The following is a 23,585-nucleotide window of genomic DNA, read 5'->3' on the forward strand; positions in this document are numbered from 1 at the left end:
ACAGCATGTTTACCGCACAATAGCAAATCCATCTGTTTATCACTAAGTTTTATATTTTTGTGAAATTTTATTTTGGTACTTATTACATTAGCCATTTTAACAATGTGTGTATGTCTGTATGTATGTATGTATGTATGTATGTATGTATGTATGTATGTATGTATGTATGTATGTATGTATGTATATATCTATATATATATATATATATATATATATATATATATATATATATATATATATATATATAGTTACAGAAATGGCCCTTATGGGACTAGTAAATATAGGATTAGCTCAGATCCCCCATTAAATGCCTGTTTAGCTAGGTTGTGTGGTACAAGGGATGTTATGTGTGTGTCGGGAGGTGTAACAGGTTGTTTTTATGTTGATACGGTGGTGAAACAAGGGCTCCATCTTCTTCCTCCCCTCTACGGACGATAGGCCCCGCACAATCGGCTGGGAGGGTGTGGCCTGGAGAGATCGTGTGGCTAGAGAGAGGGGGTGACACGAAGGGGAGCAGCTTTTGGTCGGCAGTCGCCGAGAGAGGTGTGCTGGTGAAACGAAAAGAGGAAACGTAAGGTTCAGGGCTCAGTTCTCGAGTTTGGGAAAACGGAGTCGCTGAGAGAAGGCGTCCTCGTGTGTGAAGAACAGTCGGGTTCTCGAGGCGTGCTCGGAATCGCTTCAAAATGAGCAAACGAAGGAGTTGAGTTTTCAGAAACGGCAGTGGGCTTTTGAGAGGCTGCCTGCACGTCAAGGATTCTGCCGTGAGAGGGACGGCAGCTGGCTTCGAGGCGAGAAAGAAAAGAAAAGGCAGTGGTGAATCAGCCGGGAGAGAACGCTGAACCTGAGGGTCGAGTCTGCCATCGGCCGAGAAAGAAGAGGTGATTCGACAGAGGCGGCCTGCACGGAGAAGCTGAGAGGACGGACTTGGGAAGTCGGGCTTCGAGGTGGGAAGGCAGGAGAGGAGACGCCGGAGCTCGACACGTTTGCCAGAGCCCGGCACCTTGATTTGGGCCTTGTCTGAGGAACAGGCCAGGCCTGGATTTGTATGCTGAACCCTGGAGAGAGATCAGCTGAGGCCCATCGTTGATCTGGCGGACTTATGCCATCGACATTGCGCGGGGCCGGAGCGCGCTGAGGAGAGCGTGCGCACGCGGTGACTTGAGCAGGAAGAGTACGGCGCCGCCATCTTGCCGTGCAGCACGTTCGAGCTGGAGCTCGAATCCGTGGACATCCGCCTGTTGCGGGTGACATTCGTACTTTGGACACTTTCCTCTCGTCCATGAGACATCACCAAGTACTCTGTCTGCATGCATGCTGTCTGTCTTTGTCTGCATGTGTTGTTTTAGGCACATTTCAGTAGGGACCCCCTCGAAACCTGTACTCCGTAGTCCCCTAGTTAAGAACGGGTTAAAGATAGTTCATTAAAACATTGTGGTGAATTTTGCTTGTGTTGTGTTCCCCGATGTCCCCAATAAATCTGGTTAATTCGTATGAAGTTGCCGCTATGGATTAATTTGTGTTGCGTCGAGGAACGATCCGTTCGATTGGCATATAAAACCAAAAGTGGTTACAGACTGGTAGACTCCACTCGGTCTCTGACAAAACCGGTCAGTAAGCAGGGGTTCTATTTCCCCAACTGGCAAGGTACAAGGATTACGTTGGTATCGCGATTGAAGGCGCGTGACCCGAGGCTTGTGCTAAGCCGGCCGGCGTTATAAACCCCGGAGACGGTGGTGGTGAGGGTGGCGCCAAGGACTGGGTGAGAATCCCACCACCCCGGATCCGCAACAATATATATATATATATATATATATATATATATATATATATATATATATATATATATATATATATATATATATATTGTTTTGTGCTGGGGGTCGGGTAAGAGGACCACAAGGTGGGGGAAGCTATCTCGATTCCCACCAGACTCCCCGGAATTTTAGGCCAGCGCATACGGATAATTCTGTGATGCGGCAGGTCGCTTAACCGACCGTGGACGCCAATAACTCAACCGCATGAACTAGGGTCCTCCCGTCTATGAGTTAACTGGGTTGCCTAATTAATCACATGATTTAATTACCGGGGAACACGCCTCGGTACGCCTTGTCCGAACCGGATCACTTTACCAGACCGGATCATTTTACCGGATCAGATGCAGCCAAGCGACACTGCCAAGGACGTACCAGCAAAAAGGAACGGATCGTTGGGAATAAATCCCGGCTAATCTACGATTCGGACAATGCTGGATCAATGAAGGAAAAGACAAAAACGTGCAGGGAACATTTCTAATAATAATTTATTTACAATGGGGTGAGGAAAAGTATGTGGTACAATCAATGGATTTATTGGGGTGTACAAGCAGAGCAAGGGAAGAAAGTTGTGGTGCGGCAATAAACAAGCAACTTATGAAAGTGCACGCAGAGCAGACCTAACCCGAAAATAATACTAACTCGAGGGGGAGCACTCGGTAGAGTGCAAAACCTCCGCCGCCAATACTGCGAGGTCACTCAAGTGAACCTGATATCCTATTCATTCAATTTGACGTCAACAGTGCTCACAGAGTTATAGTTTGCAACTTTTAACTTTTACATACTCAATTCATTGGATTCCTTGAGACATACTCAAATCAAAAATATTTTACATACTCAAATCTAGATTCCTTGAAACAGAAATTGATTTTACGTGGGTATATCCACCTGAAGTTCCAAAATCAGCCGCAATAATTTTGGCATGTTTTTTGTTGGAAATCACTTATAACATGTAGAAATGCAAAAAAAAATTCAAATATTTTTTCAAAATGGCCACCATAGCGGCCGTATTGGATTTTGGACCGAGTCCAAAATCTAATGGCATGATCCTTGGACCATACCTAATCCCCCCAACAAGTTTCGTCGAAATCCGTCGAGGAGTTTTTCCGTAATACTGTTCACAAACAAACAAACAAGCAAACAAACAAACAGAAAGGGGTGAAAACAGTAACCTCCGATCTTCGATTGCGGAGGTTAATAATAATGATAATAATAATAATAATCTTCTGCAGGCTTATTTATATAGACAGGCACCAGGACACACACACACGCACACACACAGACACAGAAAACCCGATGAAGAGGAGGTATTACAGCAAGACAGGAGAGGAGTTGAGGCTACGGTCTCTTGGTACCGATGTATAATTGATTGCCCGAACGCGCCACCAATAAGTTCGGGGGAATGCTCCGTGGTGCGCTACCCCCCTGACAGCTGGCGCGTCGTCTCTTGCTTCGGACAGCTCGCGTCGAGACCGTGTGCGTGAAAGAGGGGCTTGAGTTGGGAGGGTGGAGACAGAGCGAGTGGATGGAGTGGTAAGTGGGACCAGGTGGGTGGGTGGAGTTAGTGTCGTGTGGGCGGGGAAGAGGAGGCGGAGTCGAAGTCCAGCTTTAGCGAGAGGCGAGGCAGGGCAGAGAGCGATTGAAGGCTCCGCTCAGACCTTTATAGGCCCCGCGGCACGGGGCGGGGGGGGGCACCCCGAAGCGGTGTCGTTACCCGAATCAGGCGCTCTGATTGGCCCCGACCCCCTGCGTAGCCCGGCCAAGATGGCCAGAAACCGCAACATTCCATTTCCAGCAAGATGACCCCCACACCGTAAAAATATCCCGCCCTGACCTCATGACATGACACGAATCGCCCACACCGAACTCCGCGCCATGAATCACCCTGCAAGAACCCCCAGGCCATGCCCTGACGACCGGCTGAGAGTGGCGTCGGTCCTGCATGCCTGCTCGGGCACCCCGCGCTGGTCAATGCACCTGCTCTGTGTGCGCCACGCGGCCCGAGCTGTACAACATGCCTCCACCCGATCGCAGCTTCGCTGGCCGTAGAGGCGAGAAAACGTTCGCGTCCTTGGGGAACATCCGCGGCCTCCAGCACGGACCGAAGGTACGATGTTATGGTGAACCCATGCACAGACAGTAAGATGTGTCCAATAAGGTGTCACGAGCTAAGCGCTGGTCTGCCTTCGAGCACATTCCGTACAGGGCGCTTCGAGCACATTCCCATGACCCACGTGGTTAGCGTGTGAATTCGCCTGATTCTGCGATCGTGTGTGCTGGGCCAACACTGATATGTGTCAGATATTGAGGGGAATGCTCGAATATAATAATTATATGGAGGTTTGGAATGAAAAGGACATAGATATGTGTCAGATGGAGAAATGGAGGGAAAAAAGAATGCCGATATAGCTAGTCCAGAAATGGGTTGAAAATATGTGCTGCCCGTATCATGCACAGCGTGGCGTGGTTGTTGTTTTACTATTATCGGCCTCAATTAAGGGATCGCTTGAGGATGGGAGCTCTGTGCTGACAATGTGGTGTTTTTGTCTTTTTGACATATATATATATATATATATATATATATATATATATATATATATATATATATATATATATATATATATATATATATATATATATATATACACACATGTTTACATAAACATACATACATACATACATATTTCTTTTAAAAAGTTGAAAAACCAGTGTTAAAGATATTTTAAACAAGAAAAAGAGCAATCAGAGATGGCAGACCCTCACCAGGATTTGTTTTGTGTGGCGTTTGTGAACTGGTGTGCTACGTAATTAAGAGACATAATTAGAACTGCCACTTTATAACTGCTGGCAGTGATGACCAGGTACCAAGAGGTCCTGCTTTGATCGGACACCTGACCCTTACCCATGATGTTTTATTATTATAATTATTATTCAATTGAATTTAGAATGGGATAAAAATAAATTCAACTCAAATCAAATGGAAGACTAAATAGGCACAGTCCTGCATTGGAGTCATTAGAAGGAACCCAAACAAGGAAAAAAGCAAAGATGAAGTCCTCTAGAGGAACCTGAATCGGATTCGCATTTCAGCTGCTGCTCCTCTACCCACAAACCCATCCAGGCACAGCCAAGTGAGCCTCATTAAAAAAAAAAAAACTCCACATCAAAAATATTAAATGATTCTGGCTGCCAGACCATGTCTCCAATCAAGTTGAAATTTAAAACACTAGTACGTGCCCGTACGTACGTGGCCGTACGTGCAAAAAAAAAAAAATTCAAACCGCGTGCCAGAAACAACAATCACACAGGCCGTTCCTTCACTCTCGTGTGGCCGTACGTGCAAACCAAAAAAAAAAAATTCAAACAACTACACAGGCCATTCCTTCGCTCTCGTAAACGATGACTGGATTGGGGCATTGTGTTTATAAATGCGCTTAAGAAATCGAGAAATTGTTAGAATACACTAAGTCATCACTATCCGGAAGTCCATATGTTGTAACCCGTAATGGGGAACGCGGCTGAGGTTCTCTTCCCCATCGGCCACGCCTACGCAGCAACGTGTCTTGTCATTGGTTGGTAAATAAATGGCCATAACTTGGGAAGCACTTGTCCGATTAATATCAAACCTTGAAAAGGCACATACTCAGGGCCCCAGCAATATACCTGTCAAGTTTCAATTAGATCAGACCAGTCATTGTCGAGAAACAGCGGTCACACACACACACACACACACACACACACACACACACACACACACACACACACACACACACACACACACACACACACACACACACACACACACACACACACACCTAGAATTATAAATAGATGTATTCCCCATCACTACTAGGACACAATTGTCAAGTTTCACAGTGACTTATTAAGCGGTTCCAGAGAAAACATTTAATATTTTACTCAAATCCAATATGGCTGCTAAACCATGTGACCGATGACATCATATGTGTGAACCTTTTGTTCCTCCTGGATAAGCAGTCATACGTGTAAAGGTTTGCCTCGATTTGTTCAGCCATAAGGTTTTTATTTTTATTTTTTAACAATATGGCTGCCGAATCACGTGACCAATGATGTCATCAAAAAAAATTGTGGACCATTTTACCCCAAGATGACCCTCAAAAATTTTCATACAGATCGATGCAGCGTTCTACATAAGCAATTATGACGTCATAAAAAATCACACATTCCACGTGAGGAGTACTTTGCCAATGTGCCAAGTTTCAATTTTTTTTCTTGCTGTGGTTTCAGATACACAAAGGTCGAAAGTTTTCCCATTTTTCTGCCACACCTTCTGCCAACATGGCTGCCACATCATGTAACATACGACGTCACAATTATCATTAAAACATTCCACATGAGGAGTCGCAACAATGGTGAAAAATTTGTCTCAGTCCGATAAGTGGTTGCGGAGAAAAACACGAAAGTTCTGTGCGGACAAACAAACAAACAAACAAGCAGTCATAGACTGGTACTTACGAAATCGTCAACTTGACCTCTGACGTTGTCTAATAAAAGCTGTCTCTCAAGAAGGTAGCGACGCAAACCAGAAGTTTCTACGATGATTCTGTTCCAAACCATCAAAAATCGAATGTTTGACCTCAATGTGACCTTGACCTTTGACCGATTTTGACCAAAATCTAATCAGCACTAGCCATCACCCTCCTGAATCACGTGGTGCAATTTGACATTGGTAGCTTCTTCCGTTCTCGAGTTATCGTGCCTACAAACAAACAAACAAACAAACAAACGGAAGTCATCAATACACTTCCGAAATCTTTAGATTTCGTAAGTAACAAACACAAACGGAAGGCATCAATATACTTACGAAATCTTTAGATTTCGTAAGTAACAAACAAACAAACATACAAACAAGCAGTCATAGACTGGTACTTGCGAAATCCTCAACTTGACCTCTGACCTTGTGTTTTGGTGCCAGATTCGGGACAAATTCAGAGACAAAGTTGTGCTGAACCGCACGTTTGTCTTCGGATTAATGTTCAAAGTGTAGCATTCAGCATAAAAGCTGTCTCGACAGAAGGTCGCGACGCAAACCAGAAGTTTCTACGATGATTCTGTACCAAACCATCAAAAATCGTAACGTCGACCGAAGCAAAAATCTACATTTCTCCACGCAATTATTTTATCAAAGTCACAAAACCGTAATATTCGGCAATCCACCAACAATCTTTACAAAATCCGATGGCTTCGCGAGTCAGGCATGCGCCGATAACCTTTATTGGGATAAAAAATGACTGTTAAACACCATCTTTATCGAAAACACCGTCAGCGCGCACACGCAAACCCTTTATGTGGTCAACGCCGCCTCTGCTCAAGTGCACTGCACCACGTGATGACCCGTGACGCGCGAGTGAAATATTTTTTATACAATCTTAAAACGTCTCCAAAACATCCGATTTTTACCAGAATTTCGACAACCAAGTTTTAAGCGTCTGAAGCGATCGCAAAAATCGAAGACAAAATTAAAATCAAAGTTAAAACGAACTCGTAATGTCGAGCGAAGCAAAAATCTCCATTTATCCACGCAAATATTTAATATTATTTTATCAAAGTCACAAAACCGTAATATTCGGCCATCCACCAACAATCTTTACATAATCCGACGGCTTAGCGAGTCAGGCATGCGACGATAACATTTATTGGGATAAAAAATGACTTTTAAACACCATTTTTATCGAAAACACCGTCAGCGCGCACACGCAAAACCTTTACGTGACTCAACGACGTGTCTGCTCGAGCGCACTGCATCATGGGACGACCCGTGACGCGTCGAGTGAAATATTTTTTATACAATCTTAAAATGTCTCCAAAACATCCGATTTTACCAGAATTTCGACAACCGAGTTTTAAGCGTCCTAAGCGATAGCAAAAACTGAAGACAAAATTAAAATAGAAGTTAAAACGAACTCGTAACGTCGAGCGAAGCAAAAATCTCCATTTCTCCACGCAATTATACCTTAACGAAACTCAACGACGCGTCTGCTTGAGCGCACTGCATCATGGGACGACCCGTGACGCGTCGAGTGAAATATTTTTTATACAATCTTAAAACGTCTCCAAAACATCCGATTTTTACCAGAATTTCTACAACCGAGTTTTAAGCGTCCTCAGCGATCGCAAAAACTGAAGACAAAATTAAAATCGAAGTTAAAACGAGCTCGTAACGTCGAGCGAAACAAAAATACTCTATTTCTCCACATGAATTTACGGAATTATGTTTGACCTCACTGTGACCTTGACCTCTGACCGATTTTGACCAAAATCTAATCAGCACTAGCCATCACCCTCCTGAATCACGTGGTGTAATTTGACATTGGTAGCTTCTTCCCTTCTCGAGTTATCATGCCTACAAACAAACAAACTAACAAACAAACAAGCAGTCATAGACTGGTACTTCCGAAATCGTCAACTTGACCTCTGACCTTGTCTAATAAAAGCTGTCTCGAGAGAAGGTAGCGACGCAAACCAGAAGTTTCTATGATGATTCTGCAACAAACCATCAAAAATCGTAACATCGACCGAAGCAAAAATCTCCATTTCTCCACGCAGTTATATTATACCTTAACGTAACTCAACGACGCGTCTGCTCGAGCGCACTGCATCATGGGACGACCCGTGACACGTCGAGTGAAATATTTTTTATACAATCTTAAAACGTCTCCAAAACATCCAATTTTACCAGAATTTCGACAACCGAGTTTTAAGCGTCCAAAGTGATCGCAAAAACCGAAGACAAAATTAAAATTGAAGTTAAAACGAACTCGTAACGTCGAGCGAAGCAAAAATCTCCATTTCTCCACATGAATTTACGGAATTATGTTTGACCTAACTGTGACCTTGACCTTTGACCGATTTTGACCAAAATCTAATCAGCACTAGCCATCACCCTCCTGAATCACGTGGTGTAATTTGACATTGGTAGCTTCTTCCCTTCTCGAGTTATCGTGCCTACAAACAAACAAACAAACAAACAAGCAGTCATAGACTGGTACTTACGAAATCGTCAACTTGACCTCTGACCTTGTCTAATAAAAGCTGTCTCTGGAGAAGGTAGCGACTCAAACCAGAAGTTTCTATGATGATTCTGTACCAAACCATCAAAAATCGAATATTTGACCTCACTGTGACCTTGACCTTTGACCGATTTTGACCAAAATCTAATCAGCACTTGCCATCACCCTCCTGAATCACGTGGTGTAATTTGACATTGGTAGCTTCTTCCGTTCTCGAGTTATCGTGCCTACAAACAAACAAACAAACAAACTCACAAATAAACAAACAGAAATGGAAGTCATCAATATACTTACGAAATCTTTAGATTTGGATCTCGTGGATCTCGAAATTCTGAAATCTTTAGATTTCGTAAGTAACAAACAGAAACGGAAGGCATCAATATACTTACGAAATCTTTAGATGTCGTAAGTAACAAACAAACAAACGGAAGTCATCAATATACTTCCAAAATCTTTAGATTTCGTAAGTAATAAACGGACCCAGATGCAATACCCTCTCCTTCAGCGAGGGTAACTAGAACGGCACTCTTCAATGTCGTGGCATTGACAGATATGCCTCCGCCACATTATTACGTCATTATACCCACTTGTACAAAGTTTTATTTAAACCCCTTCAGCTGTTCTTAAATATCACGTTTTTACCTAACTAGTTGGGGTGCCAGAGCCCAGAAACTTGGAGAGGGGTAGTCATGAAAGAACATACTTTTGTCCTGGATGTTTTTTGGTAGATTGGACCTTGGCGCACATGACTGGGGTGGCCTGCTCGGCCAACTCTCTTGCGAAAGTGCTCATCTGGCTCGATTTGTCATGTGTCACCATGACGAAATTCGGCCCAGAAATTATGGGTAGGGGAAATGGAATTCATTTTTTGAACATGTTCCTTTTGTTGTTTACCAACATTTTAAGTATCAGAAGAAAGGGTTTGGGCTGGGCTACAATTTGGTAGGAGAAACATTTTGATGGGGTCACTGAGTGCAGGTTGAAGGGTCAAAAGGTCACCCTCGGAAGGGTCAGGTGAAAATCTAGGGGCCGTGGGTATAAATGGAACTGCTGTACCCAAACCATTAAATATAAATGAATGACACAAACATAAATTTAAGAGTACTATATAACAAAGTTTTTGATAATCAAGCCATGTTAGGTGGATACAGAGAATTTGAGAATTAACCCCTTTATGTCTATGAGCAGAATTGCAAAAATGGCAAAAGTCGGCTTTTTCTCATAAAAGTTATTATTCGCTAATTACTTGAACAAAACATGACTAGACGTTGTCAGAAGATATAAATTGACCAATTTCAACCTATTTACCCCTTTAGTTGCATATATTGACCCCTTCCGGATGTTTCATTTTAACCCTTTGGGTACGTTTACTAGTTTCTACCTCCTTGCTTTAGAGTAATGAAAAAATTCAACCCAAGCCCTTGGCAGTGCATAACACTGAAAGCTGTTTAGACATGGGGTTTAATATACTTATGAAGCAGCTTGTGAACTAGCTATTTTAGCTACGATGTCTGAGCTGTCCACCCTACAAATGCCAGTCAGGTACACTCATTCACATTATCAGTATTTTCTGTAAAATTCAACACATTTTCAGTATTATTTTCAATATCGGTATACACCATTGTACACCTTTCCCAACCAGTACTCAAAGTCAATTATTGAAAGAATGGGATACCATTTATAGTAACACTAATTCAATCACTTTTGGCTAAAACCAGTAAACATGCTGATGAGAGTACATGCACAATGTATTAATTAGGTTGACTAATCAGCTGATGTCGATGATGATGACTGATGATGAATCATGGATCTCGAGCAATATGTTCATGTTCATAGAATATCTTCATTCTTCTCTTCCATAAGCGTGCACATCAGTGGAACCCCACAGCAGTTACAAGCCATGGTGCACGACACTTTGGCCTTTCGGCAAGGGCAATGTGATCTGCATTTGTCTTTGCGGCATTTGTATCTTGTTGAGAGAAGGCCTGGTTTGGATGGCTTTCTCATTAGAGTAGCCAGCAGGTATCCTTTCTTGGTATTCCTACCAAAGCCTGTAGGATCCGGCAGCAACGGATTTGCCAGCGTGGCATGTTTCCAAAGTAACATTTGGTACAGAGACCTCATGATGTGAAATTAAAATGCGTCGCTGGTTGGTGGCAATGATCGGAGGTCAGATTTCTTTGTTTGAAACAGATGACATCGTAGCTCATCCATAGATCCAGAGAAGTCCTTTTCCCCATATAGTGCATAGATGTATTTCCGTGCGGACTCTGATATGGCTTCTGATATTTCAATATGCTCATGCTCATCAGGAATTCCATACTGTGCAACTGGCTCAAGGATCTTTCCACAGTCCAATGCCACTTTCAATGCACGTTTTTTTCCACAATGGAAAATGTAGCTGACTGTGTCACAGCCGGTGATTGCATATGCCGAGAGTAAAGACGAACTTGTGGTATTTGTGTAATTGCTTGTCAGAAATCTGGAAATAAATGGCATGGAATGAAGACGTTCTGCTTCTGCATCCAGAGTTCCTCTACGATAGATGGCAAAGTGTGTGAAAATCCTTGGCTGATGTTTTCAGGTATGAAATAACCTTTTTCCTGAAGTTGTCCCTCTGCTCTCGATGCCATGGTGTTGATATACCGCTGAGCATCGTGATAACCAATACAATTTCCAAATCTATTGAGTAGGGTAACAGTATCCTTGCTCCGTGTCCGTTTCATAATGTGCAGGGCAGTGCCAACCTGTTTTGGTGTCGGTATAGTAGACATCCTGACCAATGTTCAAAACCTGTTTGTGTTGTTTCTGACTCAGTGGAACACAACCGTCAGGTCCGACATCAAAGGGTACATCATGAAGCATCCATGACAAGTGATTGTACAAGTCCGTAGGAACAAGTTTTTTGGCTGCTTGGTAAGATATATCCAGATCAAGGTTTCCTGCATCATCTGCCACATCCTGGGGTCTGATTTCCTTCACCTGTCTTCAAATTGCCTTTGTTGTGATAAACGATTCTCGCTGGAATTGAACATGAACATCTCTTCTTCTGTCACCATTTTTGTCATCAGGCTCATCATCTTCTTCATCAAGATATTCCCATTCTTCAAGCTTGCCTTTGAGCTGTTTCACTTCAGACAAAACAGTTGACAGGGATAAACTAGACGAACACACCAACCATGAGGTACCCACCAGGGGAACAATGATGATCTTGTCCCCAAAATAGTTTTCTAATTGCCTTACCAGTTAGTTTGAACTATACTGTATTGCATGATTAACCTGTTTGTCCGACAACCCTTGCTTGACCATGTCACGCAATTGAGAAACAAAGAATACGGTATTCTCATTCAACAATTTGCCTTCAACTTCTGACACAGTTTCTTTAAATGCACATTCATACTCATCAACTCTCTGCTCAGAATCAATTGGCTGATCTTGCTCAGTACTACTCGGCATACTTTTCAACAAATATAATGTCAAGCATGATTTATGATAGCGAAAGTCATTGGCAATTAAGTCTGTACAACGTTGACCATGTCCCTGTATCATGTGAAGCATCGCAAAGTCATCCAACTCCCTTGCCTTTCTCAATATGGTGTCCTCCCGGTCTTTTGTTGCGACAAGGATCAGTTTGCGCTCGCCCTTTCTATCCCTCTCCTTTCCACAGATGAAATATACCTTTGTGAATTCCCGTGTTGAAGATGAAGATTTGGTGACATGAGGTGCACATTGATTTTTGTCCTCAAGTTCATTATTTAATGTCTTGGCACGTTTTTTTTGATCCACCGATTTCTTGTTCGTGTACGTATTGCGGCATCTTCAGTGGTATTTCAGCTGTTTCTGAAGAAATGCAACTCTGCAAATGACATCATCTCGAAAACGGTCAGCAATGTCATCATTGCGACGTGTCACTGCATACAACAGCGTGGCGTATCCATTGTCAGTTACTTGCTGCAAAGAGTCTGTAATCGACTTCTGACATATTATGCAGCAACCAAAGTCAGTTTTGGGAAATGATGGACTCTTCCTTTTTTTCCCCAACTGTAGCTCATTGAGTTCTGGCATTGGTAGACTTTGAATGATCTAACTTGAGGCTGAAAGGCAAAGTGCAATGTGTCACATTTTGATGAATTACAATGGGTGTATAGAAGATCAAGATTATAATCATAGCCAGTTAGACTTGCATTTCAGCAGACAACATTACGGGGGGGGGGGGGGGGGAGGTCAGCAATTTAAAATTTTATTCCATTCTACCCATTTATTTACAGAGCATGATAACATACATAGGCCTACTACTAGTAACATAACAGTGATGTTACAATTAACATCAGACATGGCAAGAGTAGACATTTTTTTTCAGATAAACAATGAACTGAATGCCTCTGTCCTCATGAGCTTCCGTAGATTTCATGAAAAAACACATGATTCATGAAGCCCAGATGTAGTCTACAATTAGCACAGCAAATCTATGATTACATGACTTCAATTTCTACCTTACATTTCTAGGCCAGCTGCATCATCTCCTTCCATGCCTTAGGCCTACATGATCAGAGTTTGCAAGGCCCTTGGGTGTTTAGTTATCTTGGCTTCAAGTTCAAAGTAAGAGATGACATGCTTGAAGGCCCAACATTCCTAATCTGTGCATCTCACTCAAGATTCTGATCATCCAACTCAAGATTCATGGTGTTTGTATTGTTAAACTAATTACCTTAAACTTCCTCTATTATTATGTATCATCAGTTCAATATCATTTTGATGATGTTATTGGATATGATGGATTAAAATCCTTCTGAATTTTCCTGTTGCATGGCTGAAGGTCATGAGGAGATCAATTTTACACCTCCAATTGTCTCATTGGGACAGCAAATTCTCACTTGGGTTAAAATGATATTGTAGGCATAAAACTTACTTTTAGCCAAAGTAAATGGTAAAATAGGTTGAAATTGATCAATTGATACCTTCTAACAATGTCTAGTCATGTTTTGGTCAAGTAATTAGCGAATAATAACTTTTATGAGAAAAAGCCGACTTTTGCCATTTTTCGATTCTGCTCATAGACTTAAAGGGGTTAATTCTCAAATTCTCTGTATCTACCTAACATGGCTTGATTATCAAAAACTTTGTTATATAGTACTCTTAAATTTGTGTTTGTGTCATTCATTTATATTTATTGGTTTGGGTACAGCAGTTCCATTTATACCCACGGCCCCTAGATTTTCACCTGACCCTTCCGAACGTGACCTTTTGACCCCTCAACCTGCACATAGTGACCCCATCAAAATGTTTCTCCCACCTAATTGTAGCCCAGCCCAAACCATTTCTTCTGATACCTAAAATGTTGGTAAACAACAATAGGAACATGTTCAAATAATGAATTCCATTTCCCCTACCCCTAATTTTTGGGCCGAATTTCGTCATGGTGACACATGATAAATCGAGCCAGATGAGCACTTTCGCAAGAGAGTTGGCTGAGCAGGCCACCCCAGGCATGTGCGCCAAGGTCCAATCTACCAAAAAACATCGAGGACAAAAGTACGTTCTTTCATGACTACCTCAATCTCTTTTTAAGCACATTTCTGCACCTTGGCACCCTACTAAACATGACCTTTGATATTTAGACCCCATAATCTAATCAGTTTATGTATATGTCATTTTACATACTTGAACCAAGTTTGACTTCGATCCCTTCAGCCATTCTTAAATTATCGTGGTCATGAAAGCCTATCACAGACTCTGACCTTTGACCATTTACTTCTTGATGCTGTCATCTAATCAGTTCATTTTTGCATCATACTGTAGTCTTGTCCCAAGTTTGGTCAAAATCCAATCACTGGTTCACAAGTTAGCGCAGTAACATAATTTTTACTTAACACGACCTTTGACCTGTTGACCCCAAAATCGAATCAGATCATCTTTGTGCCACAATATATACTGTTATCAAGGTTGAATAAAATCCATTCTACGGTCTTTCAGATATTGTAATAACGAGATTGAGCACAAATGGACGGATAACCCGACACACATAAAGCCTCCTACGACTTCGTCACCAGAAGCATAAAAATGCAAAAAGATGTCGGGATGTTACTCCAAAAAGCATATAAACAAGGTAGGGATGGTCACAATAAATTATCATATGAAACCTATATCTTTCTTTAAATATTGGTTGCCCCTAGAAAAGACAAAGTTATATCAAACACGAACACAAACACAGTGTCATTTCTCGGGGCAACCAATGCCCCATCCACAGAGCATGTGTGGTCTCCCAATGATTTGATGAGTATGACACTGATGTTATCCATATGTCATGGCCTTCTCAGTCACAAGATTTGAACCTAATCGAGCATTTATAGGATATTATTGAATGTCACCTGAGACAGCGTTTTCCACATACAAACAGGTGTGAGTTTATTGACTTTCTCAAGGAAGAATGGTGCCACATCCCTTCTGCAGAATTCTGGACGCTGGTGGACTTAATGCCATGGCCCACTGTAGTGGCCCAATGCGTTATTAAGTGAGGAATGTGTTAAGGAACACATTGGTGTTCCCATTTTTTTGTCCACTACCTGAATGTTGAAGTCCTTCCAATATTTCCCTGACGGTGAGTTCGTGGTCGGATTCCATGGCATTCAAGATGTGATGGAAGGTGCGGCGGGTGTCATGCAATACGTTTTGAATGGTGTAATACGTTTTAAACGTTGAAATCACCCCTTGTTCGAGTGGTTGGATCAGGGAGGTAGTGTTAGATGGCAGGAAGATGACCTCGACTTTTGAATGGGCCACCTTCAGTAATTCGGGGTGGCCAGGAGCGTTGTCCACCAGAAGGAGCACCTTGAAGAAGACGTTCTTTCCTGCCAGGTACCTTTCCACTGGAGGGACAAAACATGAAGATGGTTGGTAGTAGTTACCATGCTTTTCAGTTGGCCCTCCAAAATACAGGCAGAGTTCGCTTGTTTTTGCCCTTGAGAGCACGCTTAGGCATCATGGGTTTTATCATGCAGTCCCTTTTGGCATTGGCGCAAAGGAGAAGAGATATCCAGTACCTTGCAGCCTTGAACTGTCCTCTCTTGCTTTGAGATGAAAGTTCTTGCAGGCATTTTCTTCCCGAACAGGCCGGTCTCATCTGCGTTGAAGACTTGGACCAGTCAGTACATATCCCTTCTCCTCGATGAGCAGCATGAGTTTGGCAGGGAAAGTTTCAGCTGCCTCATGGTCTGCTGAAGCACGCTCACCTGTGAGCTTCATGTTGTGGAGACCATACCGCAGTCAAACCATCCCCTGCTGCCTTGGGACTGGGACACTTGTACCCGCATCACTCATACCCACATCACTCGTGCTTGCAGCACCTCCCATGTCAACCATATGCTTATACCTACTATTTGCTAAAGTGTCCGGTGAATGAATAATTTAAGCACTGTGAAGGAAACAACCAAATAGGCATTTTGTTTTGGAATATTCATGGGCTCAGTGATATTGTTAAATCAAGTCTTCCTTTGTTTGTGGAAAAAGGAAGAGGTAACATTTGTGATGATATAACACCAGCATCGGGATAAAGCCAGGGAGTAATGCATGACATGGCTGCCTCCATGTGTGGTATGCAACACTGCTCTAACATACATTGGACACTGTGTCATCAGCACCGCTTCAGTCCCGCAAGAAGTGATGTTTGCAAAACGTCAGATATGAATGAAAAATAGACATAAGTGGAGGATTCTTATTACAGTATAACAAAGGAAAAGTTTTCTCACAATGATAAAGAGAACAAAGACATGCTTCAAAGTGCAGTAGCTGTACAGTGTACATCCAATACTGGTAACATTTATGCATAAAATGACCTTGTTGCCAGTTTCTGTGGAAAATGTCATCACTGGCATAAAACATTGGCATGTTTATTTTTTTTTACTCCACCCACATGAAGGAAGGTCAAGAAAAATAAATTAAAAAACAAATTGCAACAGTTTTTTTCGATCAAAAATACCGGGATTATTAATCTTCAAATGGTAACGTGCAGAATGCAGTGTTTCAGACCTTTGCTTTGCGAGACATCATCATCCACAAACTCCGATTCCACCTTCACTTTCACAAAAAGATCTGAAAAAAAAATCCATTAAAACAAAACTTGAGCTAGTACTTTTGAGTTTCTCAATTAAAAGATAATGTTGGGTTAGCCTGTTAATGTTGTCATCTGAAATCTTGACAGCAATACAAACAGGTTAACCTCAAGTTATCATGATGTAGGGAACCCAGATGAAAACTTGAGAAAGCATACGTTTGTCCATTGTCTCCTCGTGCCTTTGTAATACATATAAAAGTACTATTATATCTGCTGTTGTCCTTGCCCTGCATAGGATATACGAGTATGTACAAAACTGCTCCATGAGATGAAGATCGCTGCAGGACATGAAATAAAAATATATATAAAACCCTCTTCCATGCAACACTCTCACTCAAATCACTCCAACCCACAGGTAACTGCGTGTTCTTTTATCTCTATTACTCTTCCACCTCCCCCACCCTTCTTATCTTTTATATTTTCTCTCTATTATGTTCCGTTCATTCATCCACTTGCTCATTGTGTCCAACTGTAACTCCATTGTCAGTTCTTCCCTATTTACCTCCAGTCCCAATGCTCTTCCATAAGCCTCGATCTCAAAGAGGAACAAAAAAGGAAAGAGGAAAAAAAAAAGTACTTTTAAATATTATTTTTCAAAACATGCATTTCATATTGAATGAGAAGAAAGCTTCATCAAGGAAAAATAAAGGTAAATTAAACAGCAGAACTTATCAATGCAGGGGAAAATAAACTAGAATAGAAGGATGGGTAATAAATAGATCAAAGTACTATCATAAGCCAGGGGGTGAGTTGTGCTTTAAATACAGTTCCCCAAGAGGGATCTGCAGATCCAATCAAATTCCATTATTGGCAATCTTAATCCAAGATTGGCAATACTAAAAAAAAACAGTGACGACAACAGGGAGAGGTATTTTCTTACAATTTACTTAATAAGAGGTTAAATGTCCTATTTATATAAAAATAATAATACACAATCATTCATCCATGAGCCAATACTTTACATGCAAAAAGTCCCTCCAAAACAAGATTACAATCATAATTTTTGTTCCGCTTATCAAACTGTACTTTCCCTAAAATTACAATCATATAAGGATGTGTAATGAATGGATTATCTGCTCTTGTCTGTCCTGATCCACGCACCTTCTGTTACAATCGCCCCATGTTCCCCTCTCTCCAGTACTGTAGATGCAAATTTCTCCAAACTTATCATAATGGGTTTAAGCATGATAAAAGTATATTAAAAAATATTGCCAATTAAACTTGATTGATAATGAAGTTGAAAAAGTAAATATTTTTAGCATATAGCACAATGTATTGTTATAACCCTTTAATGGGAAGAGTATTCAAATACAACATGATTATTACATCGATGTGCGAGAACATGTATCTATTTTTTATAATACATCTTTGCATTTTAAAACGACCTTATACCTCTTTACTGTATTGGAAGGTTATCAGTCTGATAAATTAAACACCCCACTTCCCCAAAACAGATTGGCCTTCCAAATAATCTTAAAATCTTTATTCAGTAGAATATAATCATCATGGCACTAAGTTCCTTGACTTTGCAAGAAGTCATGAACTTAGGGTGGCTGGTTCATGGTTTCAGCGCCCACAAGCTCATCGCTGGACTTGGTATTCCAACGCTGGCGGTGTGGCAAAGGAGATTGACCATGTCCTCATTGACGGTCGTTGGAGGATGATCCAGAACTGCAGGGTCTACCGGAGTGCTCAGTTCCTCAATACTGACCACAGGCTTGTTGCAGCAACTCTAAAGCTGCACCTTAAATCCTGGAGAATGGTACCATCCCAGCCGAGGCTGGATGTTGCCAAGCTCAGGGATGAGAGAGTAGCTGAGGAGTTTGCGAACAGGCTGAGTGGACACTTGGGGGGTCTGGGTGCTTTGGGGGGTCCTGAAGAGTTGTGGAGCGCCTTCAAGACCACCGTCCTTGATGTTGCCGGTGGATGCCTTGGAGCTCACCGCAGGGCAAAGAAGAATTTTGTCTCTCAAGGGACACTGGATACCATTGACCAGAGTCACAGGGCCAGGCTGAATGGCAGAGCTGAGCTGTTCAGGGAGCTGAGGCGTAAAACTGTACGTGCACTGAGGGTGGACAAGGAGGCCTATGTGTGAGGAATCTGTGAGGGGGTAGAGCATCACCTGTGGACAGGTGATTCTCGTCCCGCTTACAGGGGAATTCGCGCATTACGTTCATCCAAGCCCATCCCTCGGAGCACTACAGTTCGAGCAGAGAGTGGTAGGCTCTTGACAGAGGAGTCTGAAGTGAAGGCCCGCTGGGCCGGTTACTTTGAGCGGTTGTACCAGGCTGATCCCCCAACTGTCGAGTTGGACGTCAAGGGTGTTACAATCCCTGTTGCTGACCCTCGAATCAACTGTGGTCCACCTACGCTTGTGGAAACACGGGCTGCGGTGAACCAGTTGAAACGGGGCAAAGCTCCAGGGATCTGTGGCATCCTTGCCGAACTTCTCAAGACTGGTGGAAATGCTGCACTCGTGTCGTTGCATGCAGTTTTGTGCTCTGCCTGGAACACAGGCATCATCCCAACTGATTGGAAGAGGGGCCTTGTTGTCCCTCTCTGGAAAGGGAAGGGTGATCGCCAAGACTGCAACAACTACCGAGGGGTGACGCTGCTCTCAGTGCCGGGCAAGGTCTTTGCTCGGATAATTCTCGATAGGGTTCGCCACCATCTGCTTGAGCACCAGCGTCCAGAGCAGTCAGGCTTTACACCAAAGAGGTCAACGATTGACCGTATCCTTGCACTTCGTGTCCTCACCGAACGCAGACGAGAGTTTCGGCAGGGGCTGCTTGCAGCCTATGTTGATCTCTGTAAAGCGTTCGATTCAGTGAATCGGGATGTCCTCTGGAGGATTCTTGGTCTTCGTGGGGTGCCACCAAAACTGATCGATCTGATGTCTGAACTCTACTCTGGTACTGAGAGTGCTGTGAAGTGTGGTGGTACCATCTCTGACTTATTTCCAGTTGTTACTGGAGTTCGTCAGGGATGTGTACTTGCCCCCACACTTTTCAGCACTTGTATGGACTGGATTCTAGGGAGGATGTCGGAGAGATCAAGTTGCGGTGCGTCATTTGGGAATGTCAAGATCTCGGACCTTGACTTTGCAGATGATGCAGTCATCTTTGCGGAGACTTTAGACATCCTCTTGGGGGCCCTCGAGGTGCTGAATGAGGAGTCGGAGCTGTTGGGATTACGGGTTTCTTGGGTCAAAACTAAGATCGAGGCTTTCGGTGACATCTTGGATGCTGCTGTCCTGTCTGTGTCTGGTTGTGGTGAGGATGTTGAGGTCGTGGAGAGATTCACTTACCTTGGCAGTGATATTCATGTCTCTGCTGGCTGCGAGTCAGAGGTCAATAGACGTCTGGGTCGGGCCTGGGGAGTCATGGATTCACTGGATCATGGGGTGTGGCGCTGCCGGTACCTGTGCGGGAGGATGAAAGTCCGAGTCTTCAGGTCCTTGGTACTTCCAGTCTTGCTCTATGGGTGCGAGACTTGGACTCTGACCAAGGATCTGAGACGGAGACTTAATTCTTTTGGTACCAGGTCTCTTCGGAGAATCCTTGGCTATCGCTGGTCGGATTTTGTGTCCAACGAGCGGTTGCTGAGAGAGACTCGGATGAGATTTGTTACCTGCATAGTCCGTGAGCATCAGTTGCGGCTGTATGGACATGTGGCTCGTTTTCCTGACTCTGATCCTGCTCACCAGATTCTCTCAGCGAGGGAGTCTCATGAGTGGAGGAGGCCAGTGGGTCGACCACGTGCCTCATGGTTGCAACAGGTTGACCATCATCTCAAGGAGATGGGGATGGGCCTGGCATCTGCCTGGGGGATGGCCAGACGGAGGCCCCTGGAGTACCGGCGGAAAGTGGACGCAGCGACGTGCTGTTCTGGCACATGCTCCCATACCTGACCTGATAATCATCTGCTATATTATTTAGCTTATTAAGGGATTCGTATATATAAATCATTATATATTGGTGCCTGAAAGTCTGGCTGGAAGCAGGAGTCTAGCTTAAATGGAATGTGTGTCTAAGTGATATCCAGGTGCCTTTTCTAACATTTATCAACTTCAGATTGTAAAATCATTTCCCAGCCCTTTCAATTTGGGCTGACCTCCAGATAACCACTACCAAGGGGCCATGTGTGATCTATTCCAGCACCCAAAGGGCTGCAGTCTTGGTGCTATTCTGTCTCGAGGATGACCAGACATTCTCATAATCTTACCCCCACCCACCTTTCCCCTGCATATTATATAAGAACTCAAAAAGACCATGTACGGCAGAATCAGAGGAAGAGCGTGTTGCTTGCTTGCATTATCGAGTCTCCTGTGGTTCTCCATCTGCACATATGTATTAAATGGTTCAAATATACAAGAGGAATTGAATATTCTTTGACAGTACCCTCCTCTATTCCAAGGTTCCCAAACCATAACCACTTCCTACTCCATCTCACTCAAATATTTGGAAAATAATTTCCGGTCAATCCTTTCAAAATTCATTCTTTCTTTATATGTATTGTGGTTGAGCTGCCTCAACAAACAACCGATGCCAATCCATTGTTCTTTGTCACCTTTTTCCCTATTCCGTTAGCATTCCCCCACCATGCTCACTCCCATTATATTTTCCCTTCCTGAGTAGTATATGAGTACAAGTACATTCACATCAACACCATTGCAAGTACTGTGTGCCTTTCTTCAGTGATGACTATGTGCAATTCTGCGGAATTTTGGACACATTTCTGTCTTCGGAATTTTGCAAAGAAAACTAAATAAACAAAATTAACAAGAGACTGTGTGAATGAGGCTGACATGTGTACATGCTTACCTTTTATCAGTGAAACAGCATTGTTGAGCTCCGTGGGATAAGAATCACACACTTCTTGTTTTATATGCTCTTTAATGAAATCATCCTGGGAAGTTTGAAGAAAGTTACTTTGGAAGTTTTCTGTCTTCACTGGATGGGCTTCACCTGCAATGGGACATCAGATCATTACATACAGATTTTGGATACAGATTCAAGGCTTGTGGAAGAGCTCGAACACATCATGTATCAAGACACAACAGAACAAAAGGAACAGCAGAAAGAGAGGAGGAAACATCAACAGCCGCACCGAAGGACAAAATAGATGGAGACAGACAAACAAGGAATGTGGGTAAGAATGAAGTGCAAGTGAAGATGCAGGGGGTGGAAGATATGTACACAGTAACAAACTCCCAGAATGTTAGTTATGGGAATCTTGAGATGTCCAGTTTACAAAGGTTGTCTGGGCACAACAATGAAATCTCCTTCACATTCATTTGCGGTGTCAAACCCCTCCGTTTCAGTACCCTCATTGACATCTCATACAAGGCTGCAACCTTCCAACCCCATCCCTTCTATGTGTCTCCCTCTTCAACATCCTTCCACTTATGTCCCCCTTTTTATTGTTCAGGATGAGTAAAGCTATATAATTGGAAATGTTAAGTTTTATGTTAAAGGCCATTTGCATTACATGATTCTGACAGTAACTGTGAGAAAAGGCAACTCGAGTTACATTGAATTAAATAAATAAGTATTTGGGGAAAAGGGTACGTGCACAGATGACTAAACGCGTCATTGGCATTGACATCGAGATGGATTATCAACAGACCTTTGAGGATGACTTTTGTTGAGGCTACAATGTTCAAGTGGAGTGCGAGATTCACTCCTACATTGGGGAGAACTGGACTGGGTGAAAGATTTGTTACGGAAAAACATTGTGCCGAAGCAATGATCAAGCTTTGGTCAATCTGACTTCAGACAGTATTTCACCTTGTTGCGGGATTCACCTTGCATGGTTGCCAAAAAAGGTGAAGCAATGATCGTTCGGGAGAAGCGACATGGAGTAGGTCTTGGAGGTTAATCAGACACCAGCTCCAGTAGTACGGAGCCTTGGAGCGGCGGAGTGCGGAGACGTTCACGTTGCCAAGCAAGTGCCAAGCGGACGGTGCAGAACAGGGGCAGGCTGCGGCACATCGTGAGCCTTGTATCATTGCGGTGCACGTTGCCCACAGACCTGATCATGATCCAGTGCATCTTGCCGATGATCAAATCCACTTCTGCCGGCAGACTGGTTGTGCTCACGAGGAGACGACACAGCACTCGGGGTGCAAAACAACTCCACGTTGACATCCCACGCCAACAGCTTCTCTGGGCAGCTCGCGCCAAGGTCTTCCCTCCTCCCTACCCCTTCTCACGGTATGACCGTGGTTGTTGTGAGATTCCTTACTGCGAGATAATTATAATGGGGCTTACGCACTCCAGATACAAGGTTGACCGGGGTTCATCTGCATGTTCATTTCAACACGGGAAGGTTCGTCAATTGCACGTTCGGACACTGCAAGATTCTGACTTTGATTCACGACGGGAATCCTATAAAAGGGGGTGTATTAAAAAGCGAGTGTAAAATTGCTTCATCGGGAGGGTGGAAGTTGCCTTTGTGAGAGTTGTGGAAATATTTGAAACTGCATTGAAATATTCGTGTGCAACTGATGTTTAAAAAAAACATTGAACGTGACTTGTACTTCCTGTGCGGAATTTTACAGTTACTGAGGGTTGATGATGAATTATCGATTGAAATGTGATCGAGTTGCGATTG

At 43.1% G+C, this 23,585-nt stretch overlaps 1 protein-coding gene across 1 annotated transcript in view; it reads right to left on the bottom strand.

Annotated features, from left to right (window-relative positions):
• The window catches only part of LOC147009596 (uncharacterized), a 69,147-nt gene that overhangs the window by 24,151 nt on the left and 21,411 nt on the right, over positions 1-23,585 (bottom strand). The window contains exons 3-4 of the mRNA XM_085860958.1: positions 21,794-21,937; positions 16,886-16,948 (exon numbers count right to left, since the gene is read on the bottom strand). Coding sequence (XP_085717084.1) covers positions 16,886-16,948; positions 21,794-21,937 — 207 coding nt within the window. The remainder of the gene's footprint in view (positions 1-16,885; positions 16,949-21,793; positions 21,938-23,585) is intronic.

Source organism: Eptatretus burgeri, chromosome 17 (assembly GCF_056783735.1).
Source record: "Eptatretus burgeri isolate ZD-2024b chromosome 17, Ebu_testis_v1, whole genome shotgun sequence".
NCBI lineage: Eukaryota > Metazoa > Chordata > Myxini > Myxiniformes > Myxinidae > Eptatretus > Eptatretus burgeri.